Below are 15,965 nucleotides of genomic sequence, written 5' to 3'. Positions count from 1 at the left end.
ATAGATCATTGGAATATTTTACCGATTGATTGAGAACCTTGTCCATTCTCCCGGGTTTGGGGCCTTGTTTCTTTTCCGGTTAATTTGTTTTGGGAGTCAGAGGCCGGACCCCGCGGCCACTCCATTCTCTCACTCAATGTTCTTCTCCACTGATGTCCGTTTAGACCTGGTGAAGAGCAAAATCAAAAGTCTCACCGAGTTCTTGGACGTTTACCTCAAAATAGCAAACGTGCACACAGTCGATTTTTATACCAAAGACGTTTGGAATGAGTTTGTGGCTCTGCCGCCTGAAGCTGTCATCTCCCATCTCCTCTGTCAGCAGGAAGGAAGCCCTGGACCGGGTAAGGAGGGTTTGCATCAACTGACCCTCAGTAAGTTGAGCATAGTTGAGAGTTATGTTAATAATCAGAGGTGGCAGCACAGTGGTGTACAATCGGGAGGGTGTTGCCCTGGGATTTCTCAACATCCACACCAAACCACTTGAAGTCTCATGGCATCAGGTCCAACATGGGTAAGGAAATCTCCTGCTGATTACCACATACTGTCCCCCTCAGCTGATGAATCAGTCCTCCTCCATGTTGAACACCACTTGGAGGAAGCACTGAAGGTGGCAAGGGCGCAGAATGTATTTTGGGTGGGGGACTTCAATGCCCATCAGCAAGAGTGGCATGGTAGCACCACTACTGACCGAGCTGGCTGAGTCCTAACTGCTAGACTACATCTGTGGTAGGTGGTGAGGGAACCAACAAGAGGGAAAGACATACTTCACCACGTCCTTATCAATCTATCTGTTGCAGATGCATCTGTCTACGACAGTATCGGTAGGAGTGACCACTGCACAGTCCTTGTGGAGATGAAGCCCCATCTTCACATTGGGAACATCCTCCATCGTGTTGTTGGCACTACCACCATACAAAATAGGATTGATTTCGAACAGATCTAGCAACTCAAGACTGGGCATCCATGAGGCACTGCAGGCCATCAGCAGCAGCAGAATTGCACTCAAAAGCCACAATCTGTAACCTTATGTCCTGGCATATCCCCCACTCTACCATAACCTCCAAGCCAGGGGATCAACCCTGGTTCAATGAAGTGTGCAGGAGGACATGCCTGGAGCAGCACCAGGCATACCTAAAAATGAGGCGTCAACCTGGTGAAGCTACAACACAAGACTATTTGCGTGCCAAACAGCATAAGCAGCAAGCGACAGACAGAGCTAAGCGATTCCGCAATCAACAGATCAGATCTAAGCTCTGCAGTCCTGCTACATCCAGTTGTGAATGGTGGTGAACAATTAAACAACTTATTGGAGGAGGAGGCTTCACAAGTATCCCTATCCTCAGTGATGAGGTAGCCCAGCACATCAATGTAAAAGGTAAAGCTGAAACATTTACAACAATCTTCAGCCAGAAGCGTCGAGTGGATTATCCATCTCGGCTTCCTCCGGAGGTTCGCAGCTTCACTGATGCCAGTCTACAGCCAATTTGATTCACTCTGCGTGCTATCAAGAAATAGCTGAAGGCTTTGGTTGCTGCAACGGCTATGGGCCCTGACAATATTCCGGCAGTAGTACTGTAGACTTGTGCTCCAGAACTTGCCACGCACCTAGCTGTTCCAGTACAGCTACAATACTGGAATCTACCTGGCAATGTGGAAAATTGCCCAGGTATGTCCTGTTCACAACAGGACAAAACCTGGCCAATTACTGCCCCATCAGTCTACTCTCCATCATCAGTAAAGTGATGGAAGGGGTCATCAAGGGTGCTATCAAGCGGCACATGCTTAGCAATAACCTGCTCACTGTTGCTCAGTTTGGGTTCCACCAAAGCCGCTTCGCTCCTGACCTCATTTACACCCTTTGTTCAAACATGGACAAAAGAGCTGAAATCCAGAGGTGAGTTGAGAGTGACTGCCCTTGACATCAAGGCAGCATTTGACCGAGTGTGGCATCAAGGAGCCCTAGCAAAACTGGGGTCAGTGGGAATCAGGGAGAAAACCCTCCACTGGCTGGAGTCAAACCTAGCACAAAGGAAGACGACTGTGATTATTGGATGTCAATCATGTCAGTTCCAGGACATCACTGCAGGAGTTCTTCAGCATAGTGTCCTTGGCCCAACCATCTTCAGCTGCTTCAATGACCTTCCTTTCATCATAGGGTCTGGGGGGCATGTTCGCTGATCATTGCAAAATGTCTTGCGACTCCTTAGACAATGAAGCAGCCCATGTCCAAATGCAGCAAGACCTGGACAATATCCAGGCATGGGCTAACAAGTGGCAAGTAACATTCACACCACACAAGTGCCAGGCAATGACCATCTCCAACAAAAGAAAATCCAACTATCACCCCTTGACATTCATTGGCATTACCTTTGCTGATTCCCCCACTATCAACATCCTGGGGTTACCATTGACGATAAACTGAACTGAACTAGCCATATAAATACAGTGGCTACAAGAACAGGGCAGAAGCTAGGAGTCCTGCTTCGAGTAACTCACTTCTCGACTCCTCAAAGCCCGTTCATCACATACAAGGCACAAGTCAGGAGTGTGATGAAATATTCTCCACTTGCCTAGGTAAGTGCAGCTCGAAGAACAGAAACTGGACACCAGGACAAAGTAGCCTGCTTGATTGGCAATTCATCCCCAAACGTTCACTCCCTCCAGCACTGATGCACAGTGGCAGCAGTGTGTACCATCTACAAGATGCACTGCAGGAACTCACCAAGGCTCCTTAGGCAGCACCTTCCAAACCCACAACCACTACGATCTAGAAGGACAAGGGCTGCAGACAAATGGGAACAAGTTCTCCTCCAAGCCACTCACCATCCTGACTTGGAAATAACTTGTTACTCCTTCACTGTCGCTGGGTTAAAATCCTGGAACTCCCTCCCTAACAGCACTGTGGGTGTACTACACTACATAGACTACAGCAGATCAAGAAGGCAGCTCACCACCACCTTCTTAAGGCAAATTAGGGATGGGCATTAAATGCTGGCACACCTTGCGATGCCCAAATCCCATGAATGAACAAATAAAAGGATTTACCACCCCAACCCCACCCAACTACATCTAAAAAAACAGATGATCTAGTCATTTATTTCATTGGGACTTTAGTGTTTGGTATTAAGATCAAGAACCATCAAAACTTGCACAATGAAGGCAAGAAACTTGACTCTGGTTACCCTCGGTTTAAACTCACAGAGTCCATACATAGAAACATACATAGAAAATAAGAGCAGGGATAGGCCATTCAGCCCTTCGAGCCTACTCTACCTTTCGTTATGATCATGGCTGATTATCCAACTCAATAGCCTGCTCCCGCTTTCTCCCCATATCCTTTGATCCCTTTTGCCCCAAGAGCTATATCTAACTTCTTCTTGAAAACATACAATGTTTTGGCCTCAACTACTTTCTGTGGTAGTGAATTCCACAGACTCACCACTCTCTGGGTGAAGAAATTTCTCCTCATCTCAGTCCTAAATGGTCTACCCCGTATCCTCAGACTGTGACCCCTGGACTCTCCCACAATCAGGAACATCCTTCCTGCATCTACCCTGTCTAGTCCTGTTAGAATTTTATAGGTTTCTATGCGATCCCCCCATATTCTTCTGAACTCCAGCGGATATAATCCTAACTGACTCAATCTCTCCTCATATGTCAGTCCCGCCATTCCAGGAATCAGTTTGATAAACCTTCACTGCACTCCCTCTATAGCAAGAACACCCTTCCTCAGATAAGGAGACCAAAACTGCACACAATATTCCAGGCGTGGTCTCACCAAGGCCCTGCATAATTGCAGCAAGACATCCCTGCTCCTGTACTCGAATCCTCTCGCTATGAAGGCCAACTTTACTGCCTGCTGCACCTGCATACTTACCTTCAGCGACTGGTTTACGAGGACACCCAGGTCTCGTTGCACATTTCCCTCTCTCAATTTATAGCCATTCAGACAATAATCTGCCTTCCTATTTTTGCTACCAAAGTGGATAACCTCACATTTATCCACATGCATCTGCCATGCATTTGCCTACTCACTTAGCTTGTCCAAATCACACTGAAGCACCTCTGCATCCTCCTCACAGCTCAGCCTCCCACCCAGTTTTGTGTCATCTGCAAATTTGGCGATATTACATTTAGTTCCCTCATCTAAATCATTAATATATATTTTAAATAGCTGGGGTCCCAGCACTGATCCCTGTGGTACCCCACTAGTCACTGCCTACCATTCGGAAAAAGACCCGTTTATTCCTACTCTTCGTTTCCTGTCTGCCAACCCGTTTTCTATCCATCTCAATACACTACCCCCATGCACTTTAATTTTACATGCCAATCTCATATGTGGGACTTTGTCAAAAGCCTTCTGAAAGTCCATAAAAACCACATCCACTGGCTCCCCCTCATCAACTCTACTAGTTACATCCTCAAAAAATTTCAGTACATTTGTCAAGCATGATTTCCCTTTTGTAAATCCATGTTGACTCTGTCCGATTCTGCCACTCTTTTCCAAGTGCTCAGGTATTAAATCTTTTATAATGGACTCTCGAATTTTCCCCACTACCGATGTCAGGCTGACTGGTCTATAATTCCCTGTTTTCTCTCTACCTCCCTTTTTAAATAGTGGGGTTACCCTCCAATCTATAGGAACTGTTTCAGAGTCTGTAGAATCTTGGAAGATGACCACCAATGCATCTACTATTTCTAGGGCCACTTCCTTAAGTACTCTGGGATGTAGATTATTAGGCCCTGAGATTTATCGGCCTTCAGTCCCATTAATTTACCCAACACCATTTCCCTACTAATACTGATTTATTTCAGTTCCTCCCTCTCACTAAACCCTGTGTTCCCCAACATTTCTGGTCTGTTGTTTGTGTCCTCCCTTGTGAAGACAGAAGCAAAGTATGTATTTAGTTGGTCAGCCATTTCTTTGTTCACCATTATAAATTTCCCTGTTTCTGACTGTAAGGGACCTACATTTGTCTTCACCAATATTTTTCTCTTCACATACCTATAGAAATTTTTACAGTCAGATTTTATGCCCACCTTAAATAATTTCCTTTTGGTCTGGATTTTCATCCTCGAGGTGGGTAGTGGGAGTTGGGAAAGCTCCCAGATCCGCCTTCCCTCCTCGGGAGATAATGCCCGCAAGGATGGGATTTTCATTGTGATGGGGCTGGTGTGGACTGGAGTTGAGCCAGCAGCCCCGACAGAAGTTTCAGAGGCAGCCATTGAGGCTGCTGGGTGCCAAGGGGCACTGTTTAAAGGGCCCAGCTTGGTGCTGTGGGACTTTTTCCCAGTTAGAATAAAAGCAGAAAGGCCCTCCAGCCCTCACCCCTCACACTCCCTCATTCCCCACACACTCCCCCGCTCCATCCACGCCAACCCATGTCACTTCATGCCCCCTGCCCACCCCTCGTAACCCCATTTACCCTCCATCCCAACCTATGCCCTGCACCTACCCCCATGGCCTTATAGCCCCTATGCCAACTCATGCCAACCCATGTCCCTCACCCAGCACCTTTTGCCATTACATCTACCAAACTAACTCACCTAGTATCCATCATGGGCAGACCTCAGGAGCCATGCAGAGATGAGGTACAATAACGTTCCATAAGATAAAATTCTACCTATCAGATTTCACTATATTGAAAAAAACACTCATTCGTTAAAAACCTGCTTACTATATTTACATTCCTTCAACTAAAATAAGCCTTATAACAACAAACATATCGCTCAAGTGCCCAATCCCTTATAACAACAAGCATTGGAATTCAAAGCGGGACCTCAAAGAGCCTATAACCACTTGTAGCTTTTAATCAATCTGTGAAATGCCAGGCACCCTACTATGATAATGAATGGTTGTGAAATCAGCCATGCAGCACTAATCCAGTAATGGAAACCCTCAGGCCTATGTCAACAGAGTGAAATAGAAAACAATTTTTTTAACACACCAGACATTTTAAAAGATTCAAAGGGCAGGTCTTTTAAATGACAGCTTAATAGCTCCCTTTGATAGGGCCCTTTGACAGATGCTCCTGACAGATTTGTCTGTTAATTTTACAGGTCTGTTGAGCTTGACAGAAATGAGTTTATGCACTTTTTACACACATTTATTCCTACTTCTAACAATTCCATAGTGCACCTGACCTAACCCAAAGGGCACCTGACCTACCCTAATGGTGTCCCGGGATCAGACCCAAAGGGGTACTTTACTTCTCCAAAAGGGTACCCTGGCTATCCAAATGAATCCACAAAGTTCAGATCTGCTGTTACCTGGCCTAATCTGCACACTTCGGGGTTCACACTTCTGGCCTACCAAAATCCCACTTTAGCTGATGATTTAAATGGCCAGCTGCTCTGTAAACTGTGCATGTGTGAAATGCGCCCTGCCCCTAATCTTGCCCCTGTGAAAATGGAAAGTGCCATGTTCCGGGGTGGGACTTAAGCATTTTCGAGCATTTCTGCTATCTTCACCACGATGAAGAGCCTCTCCATTGTAGCGGAAATGTGGGCCTATGGCTACAGGAGCAGGTCAGAGACTGAGAATTCTGCGGTGAGTAACTCACCTCCTGACTCCCCAAAGCCTGCCCACCATCTATAAGGCACAGGTCAGGAGTGTGATGGAATACTCCCCACTTGTTTTGATGAGTGCAGTGCAGTAACACTCAAGAAGCTCGACACCATCCAAGACAAAGTAGCCCGCTTGATTGGTACCCCACCTTAAACATTCACACCCTCCACCACCAACGCGCAGTAGCAGCTGTGTGTTCCATCTACAAGGTGCATGGTAGCAACTCGCCAAGGCTTCTTTGATAGCACTTCCAAACCCGCAACATCTACCACTTGGAGGATCAAGGCCAACAAGCTCATAGGAACTCCATTACTTGCAAGTTCCCTTCTAAGGTACACACCATCCTGACTTGGAAATATATTGCCTTTCCTGCAGTCACTGGGTCAAAATCCTGGAACTCCCTAGTAACACTGTGGGTGTACCTACATGAGATGGACAACAGCAGTTCAAGAAGGCAGTTCACCACCATCTTCTCAAGGACATTTAAGGATGGATAATAAATGGTGGCTTTGCCAGCGTGCTCACAACCCATGAATGAATTTTAAAAAATCAACCATTTGTGCTTCGACTGAGAATAACTTGCAGCTGTCCTGAGAATCTTCCTTCCCGATATTGTCAGCTAGTTTCATGCCCCACTCTCACTTGTACCAATGAGCTACATGAGGCCAATAGTAATTGAAATTTGTCCAAAATCCGAAATCTTATTTTCAACAAGTCTTTGCTTTAATATTATAATACAATATTTTACCCTGAATGCTAAAATCATTCTTCATGTCTTTGAAATGGTTTCTAAAGTTTACCACAAATTAAATTTTCTAATGCTAATGCACTTTATGTTCTTCATTGGATATGTAAAATATATTTTTTTCAGATTCTAATGCAGAAAAAAATGTGAATTTGGTATTATAAAATATACATTGATCCAGAGTGCTCAAAGATTTAAGAATTTCTTTTTTACTTTTTCTTTCCTAAGCGGTAATGGTAATTAGAGCTCAGATTTAGTTGTTGCTTAAACATTATCTTTATTCATGACCAGAAGGAATGGGTGCCTCCGTTTGGGACCAGACACAAAAACTTAGAGATGTGGCTGCCTACAAGAGAGTTACTCAGGATCACTCTCTGCCAAACCTTGGAGTGTGCACACCACTAGATGACCTGCTCCAGGAAATGTGGAGAGAGAACAAAAAAGGTTTGGAAATCACTGGTTCTATATTGAGCATTTTTTTTTATTGCAATGTGGACTGCTACGCACATGACACATGTACAGCACAGAAACAGACCATTCAATTTGGTCCATGTCGATTTTTATCTGCACAGGTGCCTTCTCCCACCATCTTCATCTAATACTATCAACCTTAATCTTCTATTCATTTCTCCCTCATGTGCTTATCTAGCTTCACCTTAAATGTATGATGCTATTCACTTCAACTACTCCTAATGGTAATGAGTTCCACAATTGAGCCACACCCTGAGTAAAGAAATTTCTCCTGAATTCCCTATTGGACCAATTAGTGACTATCTTATATTTATGGCCAATAGTTTTGGTCTTCCCCCACAAGTGGAAAGATCTTCTTTATCTTTACCCTTTCATAACCGTAGAGACCTTTATCAGGTCACCTGTAAGCTTTCACTTTTTATTTGGTTTAAATAAGCAACCACTTGAGTTAAAATGACCCATTAATTCTTGTGTAATAGCCTGTCACCATTTACATTTGTTTTCCTTGTTAATTCTGTAAATCACATTTTCTTCCAGGATCTGATAAATTGTCCAATTTTACCATCTTGCCTTCAATCCAAAACCAGATTAAGTTCTGACCTACCTTGTCATTTTTGAACATTTTCAGATTTCAAACCTTCTGATTTCTCTCAGAAAATATCTGGTTTCTTCTTCATATATATTTGAAATCTACTTCAACCTTTCTTGTGTCCCCTCTTCAATCATTTCATGTTCTATCACAGCCTTTATCATTACAATCATCAGCTTCCCAATAACATATCAAGTAGCTTTGTGCAGGATACGATGTCTGTTGTGAATCTAGACTGTGTTACTGAATTTACAATTGTATGTTGTATGAAATTGCACGTGATTTCAAGGAGGAAATTTAGTTTTATTTTCAGCTATGAAGAAGAGTCATACGGACTTGAAACATTAACTCTGTTTCTCTCTCCACAGATGCTGCCAGACCTGCTGAGTTTTTCCAGCATTTTTTATTTTATATTAGGGAATTTTTATTTCATGACATGTTGGGAACTGAGGAATCTGGTAATCTGGGATTCCTAGCATGCTGTTGTTTTGACTTCATAGCGTGTGACTTATAGCCCTGACATGTTCCTTACCTGGATGTAAGCCTGATTGACAGGCTTGGCTTACAGTTAGTTGGGCAGCACTCTGGAGAAAGCCACAGGACCAGGTAGGCCCAACTTTGGGGATGGAAGTCGGCCCAATCCCAGGGAAGGGGTTTGGGGACTGGGCGTACAATCTCAGGGCAGATTTTAACCCAAGGGGAGGTCTTATCCCTGATTCCAGGGAGAGAGGGTCCGATTCCTGACCCTGGGGAAACCAATGTTTGGTGGAGTTTGTTGCATTGGGTGGGGGGGTGGGGTGCAGGTGAGTTGGTGAGTCCAAGGTCTGATGGTGGGTGAACTTGGGGACTGGAAGGAAGCAAAGCTGCTTCTCCCAGCCCACAAGGAATGCTGTGAAGGCACTTGCCTTCTCCGAGACGTTCCCTGCCTTAGTTCCCTGGTTTCTCAAGGCCTGGAAAACCCAGCTGGCTACAGTTAAATTTGCAAAACTGGTTAAATCTGAAGATTCCAGCCTCATTAACGTATGTAAAATACCAACCTGCTTCTGGGAGTGGATTAGTTGTTTGCCCCTTCTCTCACTTCAGTAAATCCCGGATGTTGGCGGGTTAGAGCATGTTTCATAACACCCTCGGAATTTTTGCTCATTTAACCCTCAATCCCATCCACTCATCTCTTCATCTCATGTTAAAATTCCTCCCCCCTTAAATATTTATCTTTTAAGAAAAATGTAGGAAAGTTGAGTATGCTTGGTTGAACTGTCACACAGCATGGTTTGATATTTAGATGTGGGCACCAAACGTAGAATTACACAGAAATTATAAAGAAACAAGGAAACAACACGTTAGCCTCAACTGGACCATGTTGATGTTTATGTTGCATGTAAGCAACCATCCTGATCTTGAGCATCCCTTTGTTTTCATATCCTTTGATGACCATTTGGCATCAATTATCTATCTAAACTCACCTTAAAAGTTGACATGGTCACATCTTCAGTTACTAATTGTGGTAGTACATTCCATTGCATTACAGCCCTCTGCAAAAATATTTCTCCTGCTTTCTGTCCTAAATATTTATATTTAGTCTGACATTTATATCCCCTTGTTCGAGACCCTTCAATCACTGGAAACAATCTGTTTCTAACTACTTTATCCAGGTCTTTCATATTTTCATATAATTCAAATTATCCTGTAGTCCACTCTATTCTAACAAAAACAGCTCCAATTTTTCAAGCTTTCTTCGTATTTCTATTTCCTCTTACTGATCAGAATCTTGGTGAATCTGCTTTATACCCTCTCTAATACTTCAATGTCCTTCCTACTGTACCCAAAACTGTACACTGTACTCTAACTTACTCTTACTAACATTTTAGATGGATTTACCATTACATTGCGGATTCTTTATTCTACACTTCTTCCATAAAGCCCAGTATTCCATTAGTTTTTTATGGTTTTATCCATTTGAGGTGATGTTTTTAATATCTTGTGAATCTGAAATCCTCCCAAATCCTTTTGCTCTTCTACACCACCCTACTTGTGCCCATTCAAAGTGTAACTATTACTTCCTTGAACCAAATTGTACCCATCTCACATTTAACGTGTTGAATTCCTTCTAACATCGTTTTGGCAAATCCATCAACTTATCAATTTCTTCTTGCAGCTTCCTTTGGTCCTCAAAATTATTTACTACATTGCCTATTTTAGTAATGTCTGCAGATGTGGACAGTGTTTCCTCTAGCATTTAATCCAAATCATTGATGTACAGAGTGAATAGAACAGTCCCAAAGCAGAACCCTGTCAGGCACTGTTTCCTACTTCTAAACATTCTGAGCAATTGTTCCTATTCTCTATTTCCTTCTTTCCAATCAATTTTAAATTTAATTTTCCATAATTTGCTTAATTCCATATGCTTTAATCTTCTCTTGTAGTCTCTTTTGTGATATTTCTCAAAAGTCCGTGTACATAAAGTACATGCACACCTCATCCATATTTCTTTCATCTTTCATAGTTGAAGGATAAGTTAAACTTTCGCATCCTCTATTGATGCCACCCCTCCACCCGTGATAGCATCACAAACTTCTTTTCACCCCTCTACTAAAATGACTGATAACCACCTTGAAAATCTTCATTGTGAGAACCACATATTAAATCCATTGAGAGACAAATCAATCAAAAATTCTACTTTTCATCACTACAACTTGGGAACCAAAATGTGGCTTGATATAATTAGCAGTAAAACATATTTCAAAATCTTGGTCCCGTGTGGAAAGAAGGATATCCTTACTTGTATGACAGGCTCTTGGTATAGTCCTGTTACTGACTAATTTTAATCAAGATTACACTTACCTCCTACGGGGCAGAATTTTTCACTGAGCAGGCGGGCACACACCTGACCTGCTCGAGCGTAAAATAGGGCGTGATATTTTGGTCGGAGCCACGTCCGCCATCAATTACAAGGACAGATCAGGCCATTAAAAAGGCAGTTAAGGTAGATTTTACTTTGCCCGTGCAATTTTGCGTTCGTCGCACGGGCAAAATGGGCAGGCGGTCATCTGACATTTTGCAAAACCTCATCCACGGGCGGGATAAGAAGGGTCAGCTGCATTGCCAGTGTGAGTAGCGAGGAGTTTTGGAGATAGTTTGCTGCTGGTTGCTTATTGGTACTTGGCAGCTTCATCTTTGTTTGGGGCTTCATAATTAGTATTTCCAGGCCTCATTTCAGGACTCATTGTTGTCTGCCAGGCCCCCTGAGGATTCAGACTGTGTGGATCCTTTCAGGTATCAGACAGCCTTCCGTTACCCTGGTAATGGGAATTGTGGTCTCCACTGGTGGCACCTCTTACAAGGAAGAGAGGGGCAGAAGGGAAAGGAAGCCACTTATCCCTGTGCAGTTTCCAGGGGAGTGACCTGTGGGAGGAGAGGTGCAGGCACAAGGGGCACAGGGCCAGCAGGTAGTCCAAAGCAGAAGGGGCCGCAGAAGACGCCATTATCCTGCTTTCAGGGTTTACAGGCGGTGATGCAGCTACCTCAATATGTCTGAGATGCAATGTGGAAGGAGGCTCTGCCTCTCAAGAGAGACAGTGACCTCCATTTGTCAGATGATTGTGCCTGAGATCAGTTCCGACTGTGTGGGTGGACACCCCATGCCAGTGGCTCTGAAGGTCACAGTGGCCGTCAGCTTCTATGCCTCTGGCTCTTTCCAGGGGTCAATGAGGGATCTTTGTGGAGTGTTCCAATCAGCTGTCCACAGTTGCGTCAAGCTGGTGACAGAAACCCTGTTCAGGTGGGTATTGACATTTATTCTCTACCATATGGATGAGACCAGCCAGGCTGTGCAAGCCAGAGGCTTTGCAGCAATTGCTGGGTTCCCCCGCGTCCAGGTTGCCATGAACTGCACGCATGTGGCCATCAAGGTGCCAACAGGCCAGCCAGGTGCCTTCGTCAACAGTAGAGATTCCACTCCATGAACGTGCAGATGGTGTGTTACCACAGGATGCAGATTCTGCAAGTCTGTACAGGGTACCCTGGCAGCTGCCATGACGCTTACATCCAGAGACACTCCCAGATGCCGAGGCTCTTCAGTGCTCCAGCCCTACTGGATGGATGGCTGCTGGGTGACAAGGGCTGCCTCCACAAGGGTGGTGGTAGAGAGGACCATAGGTGGTCTTAAGATGCCCTTCCGGTGCCTGGACCGTTCAGGGGTGCACTACAATACTCCCCAGAGCGGGTGTCACTGATAGTGGTTGCATGCTGCGCTCTCCACAATCTGGCACTGGCAAGAGGGACCCACTGGAGGAAAAGGATCTTGATGCAGCTGTACAGGCCACAGATGATAAATCCAGCAGTGAGTCAGAAGAGGAGCATGGTGAGGAGAATGCCGAGGGCGTGGAGGCAGACCTCTGTAACCTCCAGAGAGGCAGGGACACCTTGATCCATCGCTCCTTCAGCTAGGCTGCCAAAGAACTATTCCCACCTCAGGCCAGGGTTGCCGCCTCCATTCCAGGTGTCTGAAATGACCCTTTCATTTGAACACAAAGTCCACTCAATGCCTGTTTCATAAAGCATCAAGCCACTCACATCCAGCATTACATACTGGTGTACCCTGCACCAGACAAAAAAAAGGTGAAGCATACTCAGGCCATCAGAACAAAAGCAAATTTAATGTTATTGTCACGTTGAATGCATAATTGCATTACCATTACTGGTATTGATGTCCACACCAGCAGACATATAAACCAAACATAAATGAATTGAAAATCACCCGTGAACTGTCTCTCTTGTGCTCATGGTGCCTTTAACTTATGTATCCAAGTGCTACATCTTGGTTTCCCCCGTCATTGCTGGCACCGGCATTGGAGACAGCATTCCTACTCTATTGTCTTGTTGGCCTTGATGACCTTGGCGGTTGTCCTCTGCCCAGTGGAGCCTGTGCTGGTCCCCCCTGGGAGGGAGCGGCCAGTGCCACAGCTGGCATCTCCCCAGTCATTGCATGCTCATCAGATGCCAAGTCACTGGCGGAGGAGCTGCTGCTGTCATCCAGAATGCCCTGAGAGGAGCCCGCAAAGAGAACAAACAGCTCATGCGGCAATGTGAGGTTGCTCTGGACCTCCCTGCTCACCATTGATGGACGGGCATCTATCTGGGATACTGGGTGCTTCATCCATCTCCCACACTGGCACCGACCACCTGAGGTCATTGCCTGCATGAGGGCTTGCATGTGCGAGTGCAACCCCAGGAACCCCTGATTCTGTTCCTGGAGATGGCTCTCCGTGCTGGTATCTGCTCTGGTGCCTGGTTCAGAGATCGGGTGTGACACAGGTGTAAATGAAGCCTGATGGTCCTCCGGCATCAGGGGTGCCCCTTTGGGGTCCAGAGAGCAAGTGCATGCTGGCAAATCTAAGGGAAAACAAGGACATTTCATTAGTTAAAGTCGTCACACTGTCACTGTGCACGCCAGGCATCCTGGTACGACTGTGGAGATCTGCATCATGGTGCTATTGTCTTTCAGTGATCAATGGGGACTCCAGGTTTGAGGCTCCCAACAATGAAGAGACGACATTAGAATGGTTGCACGATCCGAAACTCTCACCTCTGTGCACTGCACTCTTACCTTCGTCTGGACCCCCCGCCTCTCCATGCTCGGTTACACAGGAGGTCGAATCTGGTGAGCAGCAGCAGGTTGGACGGGCTTCTGCCTGTACGTGACCTCTCTGCTTGGTTATAGCTTGTCTTCTCCTGAAAGGAGAGAGGAGCATAGATTAGTCCACTCTTTACCTGCAGCGCCATTGCAACCTGGCCAACCCTAGCTGAGGAACACCTTGCAGGGCACGTTCATGTCGTGGCCCTCAAGCCGTAAGGCATTCAGTCCAAGCAGCCAGAGCTCATCCGCTTGGCCAGCTCTGGTGTCATTGACAGTTGGCACTCAGATTCTAGCACCCCTGAAGTCCACGGGGGGATGGCCACACCTTAACACTTCTGCACACTGATCCATGCCAACATGGTACTCACCCTTCCTGAGTACAGCAGTCATTGAACCTCTTCCGGCACTGCACCAATGTGCGCCACACCACGTCATGGCTGCTAACCTGCGCTTCTACCTCCTTCCATGCCCTCTTTGTCAGGTACGGTGGCCTCCTCCTCCAACTTCCGGGCACAAGGGTTTCCCTCCTGACAGCCACCTCCTCCAGGAGGACCTCGAGGCACTCATCTGAAAAGCGGGGGGCCAGGTGCCCATCCAACCTGCCCTCCCACCTGGCGTCTCCAGCTGCACTCGACTCCATCACTTGGGTTTGCTAATGCAGAACAGATGTTCTTCCATGGCAGCCTTCCAGGGGCTGCCTGTGCTGTTTTTAAAACCGACCACCAGATCGCGGTGGGAAACCAGCCTGTTCTGACACAGAGCCGGCTGGCAGGCTGGGCTTTGGTGGGGAAAGAGCGGTGAGGAGGGGGAAGCGATTGTGGTGATATGGCCTTGTACACATCAATAGCAGGCTGGAGTTTTTTTTGTGGGCCCACAAATATAAAAACTGAAAATGACTTGGTCACTCAAAACATGTTCCTACCAGGCAGAGCACAAATCCACACCCTTATGCACCTGAAGTTCACAATCACATTTTATAACAGGTGTTGCGGACCATTTGTATGGTTATGAAGCCTAACAGCTGTTCTAGTGGCGCACTCTGTTGACTACAAGTCATTCAAGGAAATACAGTGTCTGGCACGTTCCTGGTCTAGATCAGGCACAACAGATTGCAATGTGAAATTTGAAAACCCAATGTCCATTTTACAGGTGGCTGTAAATTGAATTTCTATTCCAATGTTGCTATAAGGTTATCGTTGATCTAGATTTTGTAATGTTATATAATGCTATTGCAGCTTGTATTTTTGGGAGATGATGAGTAAAGGCAGTCTCCTCTTGTGTAAACACCTAGTAATTTTTCAGTGTTTTGTCTTTCCTCTTAGATATGTTCCTGAAAACCAGCACGTTTATGAGTTCAAAGAAGTCCCATGAGGTTGAGGTGATGTCTGGAGTCATTGCATGTTTTGCCAAATGTTGCAATATTCAACAGGTGAGAGAGAACTTACAACCATTCTAATAGTGTAGCCACAGGACAATTTTCAAGTCTGTTTAAAAAAAAAAACAATTGTTTGAAAGCAGTACAGTGTCCCCGAAGTTACTTAGCCTTAAGTCCTTTTAGTCCAAACCATGTTGAATATGTCAGGAAAATGCTGGCCCTAATTCCTGAATTAATTTCCTTTCCTGGAGCTTCTTTCCATATATAGAGCATAAAATGGTGTGAAAGTGGTGTTGGTGGAATGCTAGTATTTTCAGCTTCAATAGGAATTAAGATGTTCTACATTTTAGTGATGTAAGCAAACATGCAGATTTTAGAACATGGCATAAAAATGATTGTATCATGGAACACTAGATCTGTTCTGCAAATTCCCCAAAGTTAATACTCAATGAGGATAATTTTACCTCCTGCATGGGAAGCATGCGAGGCAGTCTATGCTAATTTTAATAGCTGTCCTTCATAAGTTCACTGCTTCCCGATCTCACACTTCTCCAGATCTGCCACCTTATTGCCCACCCTCTT

The 15,965-nt window shown here is 45.3% G+C and overlaps 1 protein-coding gene across 1 annotated transcript in view; it reads left to right on the top strand.

The window, feature by feature from the left end:
* Positions 1-15,965, top strand: part of mettl25 (methyltransferase like 25) — an 88,304-nt gene that overhangs the window by 163 nt on the left and 72,176 nt on the right. The window contains 3 exon segments of the mRNA XM_078567933.1: positions 3-341; positions 7,605-7,757; positions 15,331-15,437. Of these exon segments, the coding sequence (XP_078424059.1) occupies positions 3-341; positions 7,605-7,757; positions 15,331-15,437 (599 nt within the window).

The sequence above is a fragment of the Cetorhinus maximus genome, chromosome 22 (genome assembly GCF_964194155.1).
Source record: "Cetorhinus maximus chromosome 22, sCetMax3.hap1.1, whole genome shotgun sequence".
NCBI classification, from domain to species: domain Eukaryota; kingdom Metazoa; phylum Chordata; class Chondrichthyes; order Lamniformes; family Cetorhinidae; genus Cetorhinus; species Cetorhinus maximus.
The sequence above is the reverse complement of the archived record's forward strand: the minus strand, read 5'-3'. Positions and strand labels throughout refer to the sequence as shown.